This window comes from Ipomoea nil, unplaced genomic scaffold (assembly GCF_001879475.1).
Source record: "Ipomoea nil cultivar Tokyo-kokei standard unplaced genomic scaffold, Asagao_1.1 scaffold3195, whole genome shotgun sequence".
Taxonomy (NCBI): domain Eukaryota; kingdom Viridiplantae; phylum Streptophyta; class Magnoliopsida; order Solanales; family Convolvulaceae; genus Ipomoea; species Ipomoea nil.
The window spans coordinates 4,444,998-4,465,473 of NW_017619623.1; the positions used below are offsets into that span (position 1 = coordinate 4,444,998).

Consider the following 20,476-nt stretch of genomic DNA (forward strand, 5'->3'; position numbering starts at 1 on the left):
ATCAAACATGGTTCCAACATCTTGAACCATTCCTCCATACGACCGGTCAGGGTGGAGAAAGATGCCCTATAGATTATGGCATCTGAAACTCCCATCATTAGCATATTACCTTAGTATGAGTTGACATATTCCTCAGGGCCTATTTTGCTACTGTAATTTCGACTACCAGGTACACGCAAATCATTCATATAGACCTCTCGCATGATTTGGGCCATGAGTGGGGTAGTTATTAAGAGATCTACTGGCTCTACAGGTTGTGAAGTATGATGTAACACTCCCGATTTTAGGCATAATTTAAAACCGTTTAAGCTTAAGAAAGAGATAACAACTAAAAATTAATCATAAAAGAAAGCGGAAGCTAATCTCATAAAACCGGCAAGTGCTATGCCACACCTACAACTATAGATGCACATGCTAAGTCTAACCAAATCATCAATAACCAAAGTCATAGTATTCAAGGCACACAGGCCACAAGTCTAACTAAGGAAGTCGTAAAAGAGCTATGCTATCTAATCCATCTTCTAGCGCACTCGGGGGACTACTCATCACCTGAAAACACAAGGGTAGCACCCGTCAGCGAATAACGCTGGTAACCCACCAATACACGTTAAGTATCATATAATATAGGTATATAGAAAAGCATTTGAGACTTTGGAGTACAATATACAATCCTTTAAAAGTGATGAGGGAACAACATAAGACTCAACAACAATTCACTCTCAATCAAAGACCAATTCCAATGGATTACTCAATAATCAACAAGGACGACAAAAGCAACATGCTCAACAACAAGATATATCAACGATAATCAATCAAGAGACAATCATAAGTGTAACACTCCTAAATTTTAAGATATTTAAAACTTGTAAAATAAAGGTGAATCTAACATTTAAATCCCAAACAGAGCATAATCTATTCATAAGTGTCAGGGTGTTATGCCACACCTAGGTTTGAGAACCTAGGTGCACATGCTAAACTAATCAAGCATGGTCAATCCATAATTCGATATCCAATTACAACCCAAGGCACGCAGGCCATCACTACGCTAGAACTAACTAAACTAAGTCCACGACTCTGACTAACGCGCTCCGTAGCTAATGCCCATCACCTAAAAAACATTCGGTGTAACAACCGTCAGCGAATAATGCTGGTAACTCACTCCAATGCGTTAAGTACAATATAGGTAGATATAAGAAACTCATTTTGAGACTGGAATACATATATACTTACGAGACTCTAATTTAAATCCAAGATCAAGACTCAAGACACATTAACAGACTCGACAGAATAGAATAATCATAAGGACTAACATGCATCCTAAGAACGCAATACAAGACATAACATGTAGATGAGCATACAAATAACAATTAGAGGCAGCGAAGGCATTCAAGACAATCAATTAGCAAGTAGTCATCAAAGCACACAATTCATCCTCCAACCTTATACCAAGTTCCAACCTTGTAGCTCCCCTCCGTGCTTATATCAGTTCCAACCTATACCTCCAGGCCACTCTTATATCACCACCCCTTATCCCTCCGGGTAACTACATGCCCCCACCGACAAACCACCTATCAACTACCAACATATCAAGATGGTGCCACAGTGTCATTCACATGATCCGCACCTCCAATGCCAATATCAAGGGGTTAGCGCATATAGCTCTAACATGACACCGCAGCACTTATAACATGACCCATGCTCAACGGCAAGCAAGTCTAAGGTGGGTTTGTGCCTTCAGCACAGAAAACGCTATGGCATGTACCTTTAGTACAATGACCGGGCACAAGTGGTCTCAATCTCCAACAATTCATTTCCACCAATCACAATCTCATCATCATCATCATTCACACCGGCCATTGCGCAATGACCACGATACTCATCTCCATTCAATCAATCAACACATAATCAAATAACAATCAAGAATTCAAGACACAACAACACCGACGCGTATTACACATAAATTCCTAGAACGATACCTAAAACACCAAACGAGACTCGTACACGACAAACGGGGTACAACGGGACACGGAGAAACATCAAACGGGGAAAATCACCACGAACCACACCCCCTTTCTAGCGGGTAAGTGGCGGGTGGGTGACACCCGTCGGCGGCCACTTGTCATTCCAGCGGGTGGTCGGCGGGTAGAGCTGTCAATGTGGGCTGGCGGGGCGGGGCCCGCCAAAGCCTGCCTTTTGGCGGGGCGGGCTAAAAAGCCCGCCAAGAATACGGGCCTAGGTAGGGGCAGCCCGCCCCGCCCCCCCTTAGGCCCGCGGGCCCCGCCAAAGCCCGCCAGTTTTTTTTTTTTTTAATCATGTGTGATGTCCCTAAAATCTAAACTCTAATGTGATTATGTTAATAACTTAATTGCTATCTACTTAAAACACTTATTCATAAGAAAATAACATAAATTCGTTCATCACAACATGACAACAATAACACCAATAGGGATAAGTATAATTATCGAAAAACCGATAATCGATAACCAACCGACCGATAATTTCAGTTAACGGTTATAAGCGAAAAAAATTGATTATTCGACTATTCGGTTATTTATCAATTACGAAGCTGTAATAACCGCGATCACCGAATAACCGACACTATAATTTATATTATTATATTATATATATTAATTATATATATATATATATATATATATATATATATATATATATATATATATATATATATATATATATATATTAGTTACTTTACAGTAACTAATATATATACTAGTTACTTACAGTAACTAATATATATATTAGTTACTGTAAGTAACTAATATATATATTAGTTACTGTAAAGTAACTAATATATATATATATATATATATATATATATATATATATATATATATATATATATATATATATATATATATAATATAAAACTTAAAAAAAAAAAAAAAAAGGGCTGGCGGGTAGCCCGCCAAGTCCGCGGGTTAGGCGGGGCGGGTAAAAAAGTCCGTTTTTAAAACGGGCTTCAAAAACATGAGCCCACCCTGCTCTTTTAGCGGGCGGGGCGGGAAAGCCCGGCGGGCTAAACCCATTTTGACGGCTCTATCGGCGGGTAGACCACCGCCCGCCGGCTGCCCGCTGTAACAGTGCTTTCGGGCAGCGGGTAGGTGGCGGGTAGTTAAATCCCCCCCCCCAACCTACCCCCACTGGTACACAGGAAACTTTTCGGTCCCGGGATCCCTCGTGGAACCTGAAATCATGTCCAGACACATTCAAACGCATATTGACAACACCACGGATTCAATTAACGGAATTAAACCAAGAATTTATACCAAACACGTTCTAACACGATTCCTAAACATGCCAAGACCCAACATTAATCATATAACGGTTCGGGAGCATCCGGAACCTCAAGAACATCAAGATATCTATATGCAAAGTTCTAAATACAAGTCCTAGGCTAGACTCAACACCCGATCATGCATAATCCCACCCAAATATACCAAGAACATCATAATACGAAATTCACGATATAAACCCTAGGGCTCTAGACATAATTAAAATACGAGATCATACATATTTTCAATCACAATATTAAGAACATCAAGATTATCAAATAAGCACAATATAAATCCTATGCAAGGGCTCTATCAAGACTCAATCACCGAATTACACATACGATTATCAAAGGAGCCAATAAATAAGATATAGCGAGGAAAATAGGTTTTGTTAAGACATGGATTACCTCTTAGCCCTAATCAATATCTTTAGCTACTAAGGTTCTTCTCTAAGATTTCCCTCTAGTGGATTCCTCTATGTTTGGTGGCAGGGGCATTCCTCTGTAGGTTTCCCTTCGGGAATATCTTGTGTGATAGAATTAACTGTGGTAGGGTTTCTAAATGCTTCCTAAGTCCCTATATATAGATTTAGGAGTCCTAACTAGGACCTAAATGGTAAAGGTCCACTTTTCCTATTCCTTATAAAATTAAGGACTTGGTTAAAGATAAGGGTCCATGGTCCATTGTGGACCACACTAATTAATTAATGGGGGATTCTTGTCTAATTAAATCCCTCTTAACTATATGGTAATATAATTAATTAAATAATTAATCCGGATACGGAGGCCATAACACGGGGTGTTACACCCTTCCCCCCTTACAAAGAGCTTCGTCCCCGAAGCTCGGGTACAGATTACTCTTTTCGCTCCTAGGTGTCATGCAAATTGGTCTTCTAATTAAGGAAATGTGGCCCAAGATTGCCATTTAACGTGTGTAGTGTGGGGTTTGATTAGGTTGGTGGTATGTGAGGTTTGAGATTTCGAGTATACCTTAGTTTCCCGCTCCTGAGCTTGAAGCTCCATGTGTGCCCAACATGGTCTCGATCGTAGCCACCCTCCTGTCCAATGAGCTCATCGCGAGAATCAAGGACGAGAATCCGTCATCCATCATCCGATTCTGCCTTGTGAGCTGCGCGAGAATGTACTCATTGATGGACCTCTCATCGCGGTCCTCCAAGTTTCCCCTTCCCTGTGTGGGTTCAGGCTAGCTAGGCTCGCTTTCTTCTTCCTACTCCTCCTGCTCCTCGCTTTCTTGCATTGCCCGTCTTATTTTTCTTGTTTGAGATCTCCAACTGATCTACCAACACTCGCCGTTCTTCAGGGGATTTCAGGCAAACCTCCTCGAGGGTGATGTACTATCCCACTCCGACATGGTAGATGTCATTGCGGCGGAGGTTTTGGGTGTTGAAAACCATCCCGCTCATGGGTCTGGCCTCAGTCCGGCTTATGTCCACTCCCTTCTTTTCCATGATCTTGCTTAGGATCATCCCATAGGATAGACTAAGCGGTGGTTGCTAAATTTACAAAATTCCATGTGCTTCAACATAAGGGCGGGCAGATTGAACTTGATCTTATGCTTAAGGAAATAGGCAAAGGTGCATTCCAAGCTCCCCACATCGTTGCTCATGTTGTTAGTGGGCAACAAGCTGTCGAACACAATCATAACTTGCAGTTTCTGTTCGACGATTAGCAACTTCTTGATTGGCCTTGTGGCCGAAGTAAAACCGCCTTCTCTTCTCAATAAATACCTGAGATAGTCTGCGTACCCCGTGTCTCGGGTACTGACCCATGCTTTTCGGTCATAGTCTGACACACCCGTGGTGGTCAATTTCAGGAGTTTAGCCAAACGGCCCTCGGAGAACACTATCTCCTTGCCTCGGACCTTGGAGGTGATCTCCAACTTGTCCCCCCGTTTGGTAGCCACCAAATGGAAATAGAACTCCTTTACCAATTCAGGATACGTATCCCCTTTAATCGTGAGATAGGTATCCAAAAGGCGTTGGAATCTAAGCATATCAACCAACTCCGGAGAGAATTGGTCGGGTCAAGCGCTTTACCTCTGATCACCGTGTAGTCGGCATCGTTCCACTCCGGGACTAGGGTACCGGTGGGCTTCTTCGGCATTGTTTGGAGTGGTTACGGATGGGGCGGTTTTCCGGTGACTCTACGGCGGGAGTTCCGGCGAGCTTGGCGGCGGTGCGATGCGGCGTGGGCGTTTACGGCGGGGTTCCAGGTGTCACGTCGTCTGGAGGGCGGCGGCGATGTGGCGCTTGTCCGAGGTTGCGACGAATGGGGTGGCGGACTCTCGCGGTCGGTCGTGGCGCGATGGTGGGGGCGTTGCTCCGTCCAGGCGGCCGGCTGTACGGCAAGAGGTGGTGGCAGCGAGCGGTTGGTCGGGCGGTGTGCGGGGCGCGACTGGGTGGTCGACGAGCTATGGGAACTTCGACTGGAGTGGCATATATATTATTTTAAATATTAATAAGAGTAATGCATATCTAATTTTAAATTAATTAAATGCATATATATTATTTTTTGTTGTAGCTACTAATTTATTTAATTTAATAAGAGTAATAAATTGGCGTACATACTTTTCATCAACAATAATGAAATCATTGATTTTTTTTTAAATTAATTTTCGTTGTTGAGACCAATTGTTTTGAGAGTTTGTCAGTGACAATTGTTACAATACTGTCAATAGAGGATGATAATAAATAATTCAAAATATATAGTTACAATAGATATTGTTATAATGATATAGTAAAAATTAACTTACAAATTTCTTTAGAAGTTTTCATGCATGATAAAATTCTAATGCGTAAACTTGTTCAATTGGAACCAGTGAGATGTCAACATTGTCAATTTTTTGAAAAATGGTCCTACTATTTTAGAGCAATCATTATTGCATGGACCATTGCCCACACAATTGTGTGGATCATAAATAAAAAGTACATTTTTAATATACTAAGTGTACATGATGAAATGCGATTCTATTCCAATCAGTTACAGAGAGAGAGACTAATACTATAGATAAACGCTACACGTAAAAGTCTCCTGACTAATAGACTATTCTAAGCTGACTAGTCTAACACCACATATTAAATAACTTATTACAAGAGGAATATAACATAATATTAAACATATTATTCACACACCCCCTCAAGCACAAGGTGGGTGTGCTACCACATTGAGCTTGTCACGAAGAAGCTGGAAGCGCGGACCTGGCAGCGGCTTGGTGAAAATATCTGCAAGTTGATCCTTAGTGGACACAAAATTAATAACAAAATCTCCAGATGCGACTTTGTCTCGTACGAAATGATAATCTATCTCCACGTGCTTTGTTCGGGCATGAAAAACTGGATTAGCACAGAGATACGTGGCGCCCAGATTATCACACCACAGAGTAGACGGCTGACCAGAGTGCAAACCCAGTTCCTGTAAAAGAGACACAACCCACGTAACCTCTGTGGAAACATCTGCAAGGGCTTTATACTCTGCTTCAGTAGACGATCTAGCAATTGTCCGCTGTTTCCTGGATAACCATGAGATGAGATTGGTACCAAGGAACACAGCATAACCACTTGTACTCTTTCTGTCAACTGGACACCCAGCCCAATCCGAATCTGAGAAGGCATGAAGAGCAGTCGATGTAGACGGAGACAAACGCAAACCATAGTCCTGAGTATCTTTAACATAACGGAGAACTCGCTTCAGAAGACCCCAGTGATCGTCTGTCGGTGAGAGCATGAACTGACACAGCCTATTAACTGCATATGATAAGTCGGGCCGTGTGATTGTTAAATATTGCAAAGCCCCCACAATACGACGATACTGAGTCGGATTTTCATACGGTTGATAAGAAAGAGAGACAGCTTGAGTGACCGCGGCAGGTGTGATCAACGGCTTACAGCCACTTATACCCGCACGTGTGAGAATATCACCCATGTAACGACGTTGTGATAGTAGCATTCCTCCTTTTACCTTCACTGTTTCAATACCCAAAAAGAATCCAGGTGTCCCTAAGTCTCGAATCTTGAATGTCGTGGATAACTGCTTGAGAAGAGTGTCAATAAGCGCATAATCATTCCCTAGCATGATTATATCATCCACATACACTAATAAAAAAACCCGAGCTGTACCAGTGGTATAGTGAAAAAGTGATACATCCGTTTTGGATGCTAAAAAACCTGTAGAGAGTAAGAAGTCATGCAACCTCTTGAACCAGGCCCGAGGTGCCTGCTTGAGGCCATATAAGAGCGCTGGAGATGGCAAACATAATCCGGGTGCGTGGGATCCTCATACTCAGGTGGCTGCTTCATGTAAACAGTTTCAGCAAGATGCCCATTCAGAAAAGCATTATGAACATCAAGCTGCCGTAAAGTCCAGTTATATGACACAGCAAGAGAAAACAACAACCGGACTGTAGTCGGCTTAACAACGGGACTGAAAGTGTCGAAAAAATCTTCACCGGCGACCTGATTAAACCCCTTGGCAACAATCCTTTCCTTATATCTCTCAACGGACCCATCTGCATTGCGTTTAGTTCTAAATACCCATTTGCACCCAATTATGTTCATATGTGATTCTGCTGGGACTAGCTGCCAAGTATTATTGTGAAGGAGTGCATTAAACTCCTGGTCCATGGCATCACGCCAATGTGGGTGTCCAACGGCTTGAGAGTAGCACGTTGGATCTATAGTGGCACTTAGAGCATGAAATTCTTCATCCGAACCTTGTGTCATACGTCGTAGGCGCATAGTAAGTGGCACGAGTGGAGCCGCTGGCTTTCTTCGGCGACCCCTTGCCGGTGGCCTGATAGCCAAGGGTGCGGGTTCACTAGCCAAGGGTGCGGGTTCACTAGCCAAGGGTATGGGTTTCGGCTCAACAGATGGTGCAACCACAATCGGTGGTATAGGTTGCGGTACTAAGGGGCCAGCTGCCCAAGGTGCCAAGGGTGCAACTTGTTGCGGTGCGTGCTGCACAACTTTATCTGAAAAAGGAAAAGTAGTTTCGCCAAACCGGACATGACGACAGATGTAGATTTTTCCAGTTGTTAAGTCCATTCATCTATATCCCCTATAGGACGGTGGGTAACCTAAGAAGACACATGGTGCGTAGCGATACTCTATCTTGTGGCGATTATAAGGCCGTAGGTAGGGATAGCACCGACACCCGAATACTCGTAGAAAAGTGTATGGAGGGGACATATTAAAGAGACGGGAGTATGGACTTTGGAACTGTAGAACGGCAGACGGCATGTAGTTGATTAAAGTGGTGGCAGTTTCAAAAGCATAGTCCCAGTACTGTAGGGGGACTTTACTTTCAGCGAGTAGAGCTAACCCGATTTCAACTATGTGTCTATTCTGGCGCTCTACCCTTCCGTTCTGTTCGTGCGTGTAAGCACATGATTGTCTATGGTTTATACCTAGGGATTGAAACGTGTTATGTAATTTGCGATATTCGCCCCCAGGTCGGATTGAATGAACTTGATAGAACGCGAGAATTGCCGTTCTACCATGATTCGAAACGACTCAAAACATTTGTATACATCCGTCTTTACCCGTAAAGGATAAAACCAGGTAAAGCGGGAATAATCGTCTACAAATAAGAGAAAATAACGAAAGCCAGTACTAGAAATAACGGGAGATGGTCCCCAAACATCTGTGTAAAGTAAATCTAATACATTTGCACTACTAGAATTGACCCTATCTAACGGGAATCGACAAGATTTCCCGAGATGACATGCGGTGCAAACGCCCATTGCTTTGGATTTATTGTCAACCGGACACGTTTGGAGAATTTTATTTAGGACACGATTATGTGGGTGGTCAAGTCTGCGGTGCCACATATCCGGAGTGGTTCGGGAACTTATGAATGCGAAACGTGACCAAGACAGCGAAAGTGTGTATAGCCCTCCAGAAGTGGGCCCTTTAAGCAGGGTTGCCCTGGTTATTGAAAAGCAATCTTTGTGAAATTCAAAGAATACATTATTTTCGTTAGTAAATCTTTGAACCGAAAGTAATGGGACAGATAAGTCGGGAACATGTAATATATTAGACAATTTAAGAGGCTTAGACACGGATGGAATAGATGCAGAACCAACGCGTGAAATAACCAAACCTGTGCCATTACCGACTCTCAGAACGTCATTCCCGTTGTACTCATCAGACTGAGACATCATTGACGTGTCGGGCGTGGCATGAGCGGATGCTCCGGTATCCGGGAACCAATTATCAATTGCACTGGTTGTGGATTCATCTCCGGCGACCGTGAGATTGGCCTGGGGAGGCGGCGGAGCATTGTAACGCTTGAAGCAGTGTACAGCAGTGTGGCCGAGAGCCCGACAGATCTAGCATCTCGGCGGATTTCCACGACCATTGCGGCCGCCACGTCCATTCCCGCCACGACCTCCTCGGCCGCGTCCACCACGGGAATTTCCCTCACCATTGCCGCGTCCGCCACGAGCAGTGTACAGACCGGAATGCGAGACTCCAGAAGCCGGCGCCGGGTAATCATCCGCAAGTATGAACTCTTGCGCCTGTAAAAAATCCGACAGTTGCGGGATGGTGATCGGATTACCTGAAACTGTTAGCGAAGCCGCCATGGCCCTGAACTCCGGGCGTAGACCCCGAAAAATGAACAAATTCTGTTCGTCTAATGATACCGGCCGGCCAGCGAGTGCGAGGTCTTCGACTAGAAGCTGCGCACGGCCTAGGAACTCCGCCGGGGAACTGTTGCCTTGACGCAACGATTGGAACTGCCCGAGTAAATTCATGCAACGCGCACGCTTCGACGAACCGAGAGCAACGGTGATGGACTGCCAGACCTCCCGCGACGTGTTCCGACCAACAGCCAAGTACATCACCTCTTCTGATAGTGATGAAATCAGAAGAGAGAGGATGGACTGATCTTGCTGTGTCCACAACCTGTACGCTGGATTCGCCTGAGGTACAGCCGTGGTGGCGCCGGAGTCGTCGGACGGCGGAGGATCAATCATCGGCAGCGGGCAGGGGGTTTCTCCGTCTACGTAACCAAGCAGACCCTGTCCCCGGAGAAAGGGCACGAGCTGTGTGCGCCAAAAAAGGAAATTCCGGGAGGTGAGTTTGATGGAGACGAAGTGGTGGGCTGTAGATAGGGTGTTTGGGGTGGTGGCCGGCGGTGGTGCGCCGGTGGTCACAGTTCTCTCAGAGGAGTTTGTCGACATCGGAGATGGAAAAGGTGGTCGACGGTAGGGAGATGATCGACGATAGGGAGGGAGAGAAAAGTGGAGGATCTAACCTACGGCTTAGCTGATACCAGATGAAATGCGATTCTATTCCAATCAGTTACAGAGAGAGAGACAAATACTATAGATAAACGCTACACGTAAAAGTCTCCTGACTAATAGACTATTCTAAGCTGACTAGTCTAACACCACATATTAAATAACTTATTACAAGAGGAATATAACACAATATTAAACATATTATTCACATACATTATTTATGTACGTATGGTACATTTTTAAAAGTACATTTTTAATATACTAAGGGTGCATTATTTTATATAATGTACCTTCAGTACAAAATAATGTACATTCAATACAAAAATAATGTACTTTTAATATATTAAAAATGTACCTGATATTCATGGTCCATACAATTGTGTGCATGGACCATGGTCCATGCAATAATTGTCGTTTTAGAGTCCAGGTGTAATTGTATTTATGATCAACAACTTTGTAGTTAGGTCGCGCAGGTCTGACAATGATGTAAGAACAATTTTGTCTGATAAAAAAATAATAGTATAATATTTGTAAAGTAATGTACAATTGTACCATTAAAAAAATACATACAAAAAGTTAATATCATAACAACCTAAATCATACCAATAATGTAAAAATATAATTGAAATATTAAGTTTTGTTCTGATCTAAATAATAATAATAAAAAAAAAGATTAATTAAACGGAAAAAAAAAAAAACTTAACATAAATTTATTTTTTTAAAATGCATAAAAATTAAATGATTTTTAAAGTTCTTGATTTATAATATTTTATGCTTAACTTTGAATGTTATGTATTTAGTCGGATTAATTATTTGACCAAAGTTTATGTTAAATTTTATATTATATATTTTTTAATACATTTTAATATATTCGTAGTATATGTTTAACAATTACTCTCACTATAATTGGGATAGGGTTCGAACCTAAGATCTTTCTTAGATAAATTAATAAGTTAAAAATAATTAATAATTAACGGAATGTTCCGTTACTAAAGTTTATACTAACAGAATTTAAGTTATTGAAGGGAAGAAAATAATATAATAGTGGGTAAATAAGTAAAATTATTAAAAATAATAAAATATTAAAATCAAAATAATATGAATCATTAAACAATACTACCGACATTTTCTTGTTCTAGTTAAGGGCCTAACATTGTCAATCGTTATACCCTGCACCACAGTCCTAAAACGATGTCGTTTTGGTAAGTTATGTAGAGAGTTGATGCGATTATGTGTATTTGTTTATAAATTATGTGTATTTATTTATACAATTATGTGTATTTATTTATACAATTATGTACATTTTTTACAATCATGTACATCTTTTTTATACAATTATGTACATCAAAAACAAGAAATTTATGTGTATTGTGTTAAGAGTTGATGTTTATTATGTTAAAAGTTATTGTATATTATGTATTATGTTAGATTATATGTATTATCTTTTTAAAAAAAATGTGTATTTTATTATACAATTATGTACATTCATGTATATAATTATGTGTATTCTAATATACAATTATGTACATTCGTGTATATAATTATGTGTATTCTAGTATAAAATTATGTAAGAGATTTTTTTTAAAAAAAAAAATAACCGCCAACATAGGGTAGCGAAATTTCAAAAAAAAAAAAAAAAATGAAACGACGTCATTTTGCATCAGGGCGCATAATGTAATGCGCGCCCTGATGCAAGATATAAATTGCCTAACATTATTGACTCTTATTAGAATTGTAGAATGTAGAATCGTAGGTTATAGATTATAGATATAGATTTAGATTTTAGAGATAGCGATTAGAGATACAAAATTTAATGCAAATTATAACTTAAATAAACAAGGGATGTTTGTCAAAGAGATGTATACAGCTCTACGCCTATGTTGCTATCAGCATATATTAAGTACAAGAATATGAACTTTTTATTACTAGACCTTGGTATAAATATATACATGTATGTTCGTATATGTATATAGGGACAAGTAAATGTTAAACATAGGCCAAGGCTCGCAGCGCAATTCATGCTGGTAAGAAATATACTGTTAAGATTCAGAACACGTTTTGAAAGTACACAAATTCATATTACATTAAGACTATAAATTTTAGGATTTTGGAAACATTTTGTGTTGTCTGAGAGAGATGCAGAAGTGGCTATGGCTTACCATATCAGTTGTGGTTGCCTGTATCTTCTGGGCCGCATTACTGGTACAGGGCTATCCCCGTTACCTGGAAATTCCCAGTTTGCGATGACACCATCCCACGAGGAGCTGATTAACATGGGTAGGAAAGGGTGCCAATTGCAGTCTCGTACGGGTGCTTCGTGAAAGTCTAGCCTTGCAACTCGTGCACCACTCACCTACAAGACAAGCAAACATTTAGATCCATGAATTCATCAACTCCACATGACATTCACACGAACTAGGTTGGATAGAAATTAGTATGAATAGGTACCAAGGGTAGAAAATTAGGATATCAAAAACCTCGGGCATACCAGGTCATAAATATAAACAGAAGAATCAGTCGATCCAGTGTAGACATACTTTTGCCCCGTGCTGTAAAATTAGTAGACATTGAAACATGTTATCATTTACATGTCGTCAATCATTTGGCAAACTCCCTCTTGTAGAAGATAAAAACTAGACCTTTGGCATTGAAATGCAAGAGTTACTAAACATCATTAAAACTGTGCAGAACTGTAAATTATTATGTATGCTTGAGCCAAGGAAGGGGATGGAAAACAGCTAAGCCAAGAACACATTCATGGCAATGTTTCAACAACTTTCACATCTCAAATATATTACAACAAATTTAACCTTGAAGCAATAAACAACTTATCCAAAGAGCCTTGACCCAATTTGAAAAGGGGACTTCAGGCCTAGAACTTGGGCAATTAGCAAGAAGTTGTGCAGTGTAAATTGGATGGTCAACAAACAATTTTCATGAGCTAATCAAGAGTTATATTCAAATTAAAAATACAGAGTAACAACTGATATGCATCAAGGCACTGGATGGGATGAAACTCAAGAGATGAATTAGAAGCAAACAAGAATCACTTTATGATTTTTGCACAAAAATTCATTGCTCTAAAATGAGAATATAGAACAATCATCAGAACTGCCATTAAATACCTATACGCTGGAGAAAAGTAGCAGCGTATCAGTGTACGCAAGACTGAATGCCCTTTGTATGTAGTCAATGACAGGTCATGAGGATGTCTCTTATTTCTTGCATGCTCAGGGTAGTCCATCCATCTGTAATCCCAATCATACTTTCGAGGCCTAGGAGTGCTACAGTGGAAATGCATTTCTTTAAGAACTAAGCAATGGACTCCAAAAAACAATGAGATTTTAAATTAGACATACTAATTCACATTAGAAGACATTTTTCTGATATCCCAGAGCTTGATTGCCTGATCTTTCCCATTTGAGATAAGATAACGGCCATCTCCACGAGTGTCTATGAATGTTACGCCTTCTAGATGGCCTATGAGGACCCCAGCTGCTTTCTGTTCAGAAGCAAAGCAACGTCTATCCCAAACCTGAATGGAGCATAGTATTTATTATAATAATAGTATACTCTGCAATCTTTTAATTTACAGAGTATATGCTTTATATGTCCATAATAGCAGAAATATTTGCAATCCAACAAAATAATGCAATAGCAAATGGAGAATACCTATCATTGCCTCATTGGGCAATAGATCTACTAAGACTTAATTCCCAAGGCCCTACAGACCTCCAAAGAAGACAGGTTTGATCCGTGATCTATAGTCTACTACTTAAACAAATGATGTAGCCGTGTAGATTTTCCATATGCATAAAATTAAAAAGTCCATGAAAAATATTGCAATGGAAGTATCATTCATCACCCGACTTCTACTGAGTCCAATCTCATCAAATTAAACGCCTAAACGGAAAACTAATTTAACAAAAGTCTAAAGTGCCAAACAAAAGTTAATCCTCAGCACTTCTGGTGATTCACATCTACTCATAATTGTGTCAAAAAATGCCATTGCAGTGAGGCTGAGGATGTGTTCAACTGTTGAATAAATATGCAAATTACTCTTATTAGCCGGTTGAAAGTGTAGATATAATTAAAATGTGCATGAGAAATATGCAACAAAAGTATCACCAATAACTTCACTCAAACCAAAGTCAAATGCCATCAGACAACATGGAAAAAATAATTCAACAACATGCTTTACACACCACACAAGATTTCATCCTCAACATTTATATTTGTTGAAACCCTATGCCCCCATTAAGTTAATCGTTTATTCCTGTATAAATAGTAGGTATCTGTACAGTTCTTTACATCGAATACAGTGAATCATTTATTCTTCACATGGTATCAGAGCCTAAACCCTAAATAACCTTTTCTTTCCTGCTGCCGCAGCCACCACCGGAGTGCCGTGACTGTTTCTTTCGTTCCGACGTCTGCCTAGTGGTTCTTTTCCCAAACCAACACCACAGGCCTACCCCGAACCTCGTCGCGAGCCTGAGGCTGAAATCCGGTCGCCTTACGCCGCCACGCGACGGCGGAGCTTCCTACTATTTCCCGGCCAAATCTCTCTCCTCAGATCTCCGATCAAGGTGCCGCTACCTCCATTGGACCACCTGGGTTTGTTGCTCAGGGGGAGTCTGGTTTGGTATGTAAACTTCATTGCTCCCTATATGGTTTAAAGCAGTCTCCATGGGCTTAGTTTGGGAGATTTAGCTTTGTGGTGTGTGAGTTTGGTATGACCAGAAGTGAAGTTTATCATTCTGTTTTCTATCGTCATTCTAATGGGAAATGCATATACCTTGTAGTGTATGTGGATGACATTGTTATTACAAGAAGTGATCAAGAGGGCATATCTCAATTGAAAGAGTATCTCTTCAGTCGATTCCAGACTAAGGATTTGGGCAAGCTAAAGTATTTTCTCGGAATTGAAGTGGCCTAATATAGCAATGGTATAGTCATTTCTCAAAGAAAGTATGCCTTGGATATTTTAGAAGAAACTGGTATGTTGGATTGTAGACCTGTAGATAATCCAATGGATCCGAATGTTAAACTTCTACCAAGACAGAGGGAGCCATTGCCTGACCAAGAACGATACAAGAGACTAATTGGAAAATTGAATTATCTCACAATCACACGACCAAATATCTCTTTTGCAATTAGTGTATTAAGTCAGTTTCTTGAGAACCCTTGTGATACTCATTGGAATGCTATTGTTCGGGTACTAAGGTATATCAAGAGAGCACCCGGTCGAGTACTAAGGTATATCAAGAGAGCACCCGGGCAATGTTTACTATACGAAGATAGAGGACATGCTCAGGTTGTTGGGTACTCTGATGCAGATTTGGCCAGTTGTCCATTTGACAAGCGCTCTATTTCGGGTTATTGTGCACTCATTAGTGGTAATCTTATATCTTGGAAAAGTAAGAAGCAAGATGTTGTTGCCAGGTCCAGTGCTAAAGCTGAATACCGGGCCATGGCCCTTGCCACCTGTGAGCTCATGTGGCTGAAGCACTTATTACAAGAGTTGCAATGTGGCAATGTTGCTCAAATGACACTGATATGTGACAACCAAGCAGCTCTACACATCGCCTCAAATCCAGTTTATCATGAGAGAACCAAACACATCGAGGTTGATTGCCACTTCATCAGAGAGAAGATTGTGTCAGGGTGTATAAGTGTATTAAAACTAGCTTTGTCAATTCTGCAGATCAGTTAGCTGATATCTTGACAAAATCCCTTAGAGCTCCTAGAGTTGGGTATATTTGTAACAAGCGTGGAGAATATGATTTATACTCTCTAGCTTGAGGGGTGGGTGTTGAAACCCTAAGCCCTTTTAGGAATGGGACCATTAGGTTAGTCGTTTATTCAATTATTCCTGTATAAATAGTAGGTATCTATACAGTTCTTTACATCGAATACAGTGAATCCTTTATTCTTCACAATATTGACTCACATTGGCTGATAACTAAGTCATAAAATTTCACTGTAGTGGCTTTGAGTTTGTTTTCAACTCTAACTAAATTATGCAAACAACACTTTTTAAATTGGTCACCAGTATATCATTCCATCGACTCTAAAGTGGCAATGCAATTTACCTTACAAAGGTTATCATCACTCCCAGAATATATGAGGTGGCCGGTTTCATCAGCAAAGCATACAGCATTAACATCAGACTGCAGGAAAAGAATGCAATATAAACGTTCAACATATTTGAACATCTGTAAACACTTGTCCCTTGGATCTGATAGACTTTGTAACCCATTTAACTTATTTTTGAGCATATAAAACATCATGAAGAATTTTAGAGATAATAAAGCATCATAAGTAAATGCTTAATAAGAAAAACCTTATGAGCATCGATTCGAAGGCTTAGTTTTTTTGTTTCAAGATCATAAACATAGATTGAATCATCACTGCTGCCAGCTACAAGTTCTCGCCCATCTGTTGAAAATTTAACAGAGAAGATTCCAAAAGAATAATCATCATAGTCATCAACATCTGAAGAAAATTCTAGACCTTCATGAATTTCCTGCAGAAGACAAAAGAGAAACAAATAAATACAAACTCTTTAGTGCATCATATGACAGAGATACAAATAGCCACAGACTTTTCAGTGTCATCATATGACAACTTGCAGGGAATTTATTTCTTCTGGAGTATATTTTCAAAATGACAACCATAACTTAAATATGTCTGGTGTTGTAATATTCACTCAATTTTAGTACTATAACCTTCGTTCAATGGACTAACTGTAGCTTAAAATCTGCTCGCACAGCTCCTGCTCAAAATCACAAGCCCTATAGTGTGAACTAAGCGCAGGCCAGCAGCATGAGCCGTGTATTAAGAATATATCATTTTTGTCCATACTAAAGCACTGTTTATTGGAAATCAAGTTAAACACGAAAAGGGAATGATACACTCATACACAATTTATATAATTTGTCAGACATTTTCAATTCTAAAACAAGAGGATTTCAGTGCTTTTTCCCAAAGTAAACATTTAAACTAACAATGCATACCGTAACATTAGCGACAGACTCTTTTGTACCGGATCCAACATCAACAATATGAACAATAGGTGAGATACTAGAATAAACCTGCAGTTAGAAACTTAAGACAAGATTAGAAAGCTAGAATTGGGAAATACATAATTAAAAAGAAAAGAAATAAATTGGAAGGACAAAACAGACTATGATAGCGTAAAGATGTCATGAAAGCTGAAAGAAACAACTGCTTGCAAGAACATTATAGGGCAGTTCAGACACTGTCAAGTTTCACGAAACCCCATATACAGAATAGAAGGTAGAGAAGAGAGCTAATTTAAATTCCCTTTTTGAAATACTAGTTAACACATCATATATATTGTCAGAAGTTCATTATAAACTCTCACTTCTCAGCAGCAAACTTGGGTAGCTGTAAAAGTAACTATCAGAACAATAGAAGTTTAAAACATCAATTACCCTAAACGAACCAATACTTCACAAATACCAAGCAATTAGTTTCATTTTTTATGGTGCTGGATTGGCAAACAACTACTCCCTGTGTCACTTTCTTCACTATCAATGGAAAACTCTTCCCACACCCCCTCCCTTTTATTTCAAGAGACGTTCCTCCCAAAACGCCCCCCACCCAAAATAAATAAATAAATAAAAGAATAAAAAGCAACTATTAGAATAGTCTTAATTATCATAACCCCAAACACTAAAAGCCAATTTGGTTATAAGGAAATTGAGATTAAAATGGAGTGGAATAGATAGTAATATGAAATATGTATCTTTTTACAATTGAATCAAAGACAATATAAATATTATTTTATTTTTAAATTTGATTTTTTGTGTAGATAGTAGAAAATTATGAATCAAAAAATTATTTGAAATTAAGACAATATAAATTCAAAACTGTTATATTTGTAACTGTCCATTTTAGCAATAAATTGTCTTGTTATATTTATTTATTCTAATTCTTATTTATTTACTATCTAGAGAAAAAAACTTTATAATTATATTTCTTTCATTTCAATTATGAAAATACATTTTATTTTTAGACAAGAATTGTAAATCAAGTTGAAATATAAATTCTTCTTTTCCATTGTTACTATTTGGGAAAAAAAAATGAATTCATACTTATACTATATCCATTGCAAATATTAAAATACATTTTAAAAACCAAATGTCAAAGATAAACTGCATCCATATTTTCCTCAAATTGAAGCTTTTCACTTCTCTTACAAAAATTTGATCCAACTTGGTATAGCATTCCAATTCAGTGTGAAATATCCATGCACCCCACCCCCCCCCCCCCCCCAGTGATGATATAGTGACAAAAAACAATTAACAAGCCAAAAGCATGAGATAATCATTTCACTAGCAATTCCAAAGAAAGAAACTAAGCCAATGACATAAAATGACAGAATATAAAATTAGGGGGAAATTTTGAACACATGAAGTAGATATGATTTATAATTCTCATGCTAGGGGTTATTCATGAACAGTCTAATAACTATAAACAAACATACAAGAAAACGTTGATCCGGCGAAAGTGATGTATCTGTGACTGTCCATCGCAAGCTCTTGGCACGGATGACCTTCTGAACTTTCCACCCACGATTAACATTATATATTTTAATATCGCTATCCTGTATGAAGATCAAAAAATTTATACCATAATTGAATGAGATTTATATGGTGCTCTTGCTCAGACTAATGCACCAATAAAACCATACCTGAAAACCTGCGACAAATAGAGAACCATCAGCAGAGAACTGTGATACATATGCGCAACTTCTCATTTTATCTACTACTGAAGGACCATAAACGGGCAAATACCGGCTTAAAACATGACAGCACTCAGCCGAAGTGAATCTACCTCTCCCATTATAATTTACTTCCCTGCCTCCTAACATTTTCACTGGTGAAACATGTAAAGTCACCTTGCCAGGTCTGGCCCCACAGAGCCCCGGATGGGGACTAGAACAAACCCTTGTGAGTTGCACAATTTCATGATCAAGACTATCCATTCCATCGCCACGCACTACTCTATCTCTATTTTTATCTTCACAAACATCAAAGCACCTTCTAGAACTACTCATTGCCAATACTTCGTTTTATCGTAAACTATACAAACATTCCCTCGACTGCAAGATATAACACTGATTGACCGAAATCAACTAGATTAACCCTGCAAATATGGTTTCAAATATAAAGTTCAAGGTACTTCCTCAAACATCCATCAAATCATATGTCGCAGATATTCAAGAAAGTTCGCAGACAGATAGTTAGCTAAAATAAGTTCAGAAAATTCGATAACCCCAGGTTGGCATAATAAAACCATAAAGGGATGAAAACCCAAGGAATGTGAACGCCCAAGGAATCGGAAAATTAATGAATTGAATTACAGGGCAGAATGTGGACGCCCAAGGAATCGGAAAATTAATACCTGTGATTCTTTTAATCGAGAACGCTTTGAAATCTCAGACTTCACCTAGCGAAAATTGTCTGAGAGGAAAGTGAAGTGTGGAGAGTGTTTGATATTTTCGCTGTTGAGAGAGAGAAAGAGAAGGATTGAAAATCTTATTTTGGACAGCAGGTGGAAAAGGGGAGCGTTTGGTGCGCATTAAGTACATTATATGTTATATATTTATATATGGTGGTAGGCCAGAGATACGTGGAGTGAAATGGTCTACTCATTATTGTTTAGTCAGTCATCTGACACTGACAAGGGATAACATCTTTTGTGAAACATCTGGATCATTTGAATAAGAAAAACATTATTTCGTCGACCACTTCCACACTCCTAAACCAAGTAATTTTGAATCTTAATTTTTACGGTGACCATTTATTGTTCAATTCATGTTAAAAGATTTTTTTTTTATTGTAAAACATGTATATGTGTGTTTATGTGTCTCATATTATGCAATTACGTAT

At 39.3% G+C, this 20,476-nt stretch overlaps 2 protein-coding genes across 2 annotated transcripts; both read right to left on the minus strand.

The window, feature by feature from the left end:
* Nucleotides 1–9,638: 9,638 nt before the first annotated feature.
* On the minus strand, nt 9,639–10,493 carry LOC109168300. Its single transcript, XM_019317316.1, has one exon. It carries the CDS (start codon nt 10,491–10,493, stop codon nt 9,639–9,641), a length of 855 nt encoding a protein of 284 aa, XP_019172861.1.
* A 1,961-nt stretch (nt 10,494–12,454) lies between these two features.
* Nucleotides 12,455–20,152, minus strand: LOC109168332 (LEC14B homolog). Its single transcript, XM_019317343.1, has 10 exons — nt 19,989–20,152; nt 19,276–19,730; nt 19,069–19,188; nt 17,573–17,650; nt 16,900–17,082; nt 16,649–16,726; nt 13,913–14,088; nt 13,679–13,837; nt 13,042–13,102; nt 12,455–12,906 (listed from the first exon to the last, which is right to left on the minus strand). The coding sequence occupies exons 2-10, from the start codon at nt 19,639–19,641 to the stop codon at nt 12,709–12,711; spliced, it is 1,419 nt and encodes a 472-aa protein (XP_019172888.1). The 5' UTR covers nt 19,642–19,730; nt 19,989–20,152; the 3' UTR covers nt 12,455–12,708.
* Nucleotides 20,153–20,476: the final 324 nt, after the last annotated feature.

Coding starts and splice junctions, on each gene's coding strand:
- LOC109168332 (XM_019317343.1), bottom strand. CDS start 19,641: ATGAGTAGTTCTAGAAGGTGCTTTGATGTTTGTGAAGATAAAAATAGA. Junction 14,089..16,648: donor GTGATGATAACCTTTGTAAG/GTAAATTGCATT, acceptor TGCTCCATTCAG/GTTTGGGATAGACGTTGCTT. Junction 12,907..13,041: donor CTGTTTATATTTATGACCTG/GTATGCCCGAGG, acceptor CTTGTCTTGTAG/GTGAGTGGTGCACGAGTTGC.
- LOC109168300 (XM_019317316.1), bottom strand. CDS start 10,493: ATGTCGACAAACTCCTCTGAGAGAACTGTGACCACCGGCGCACCACCG.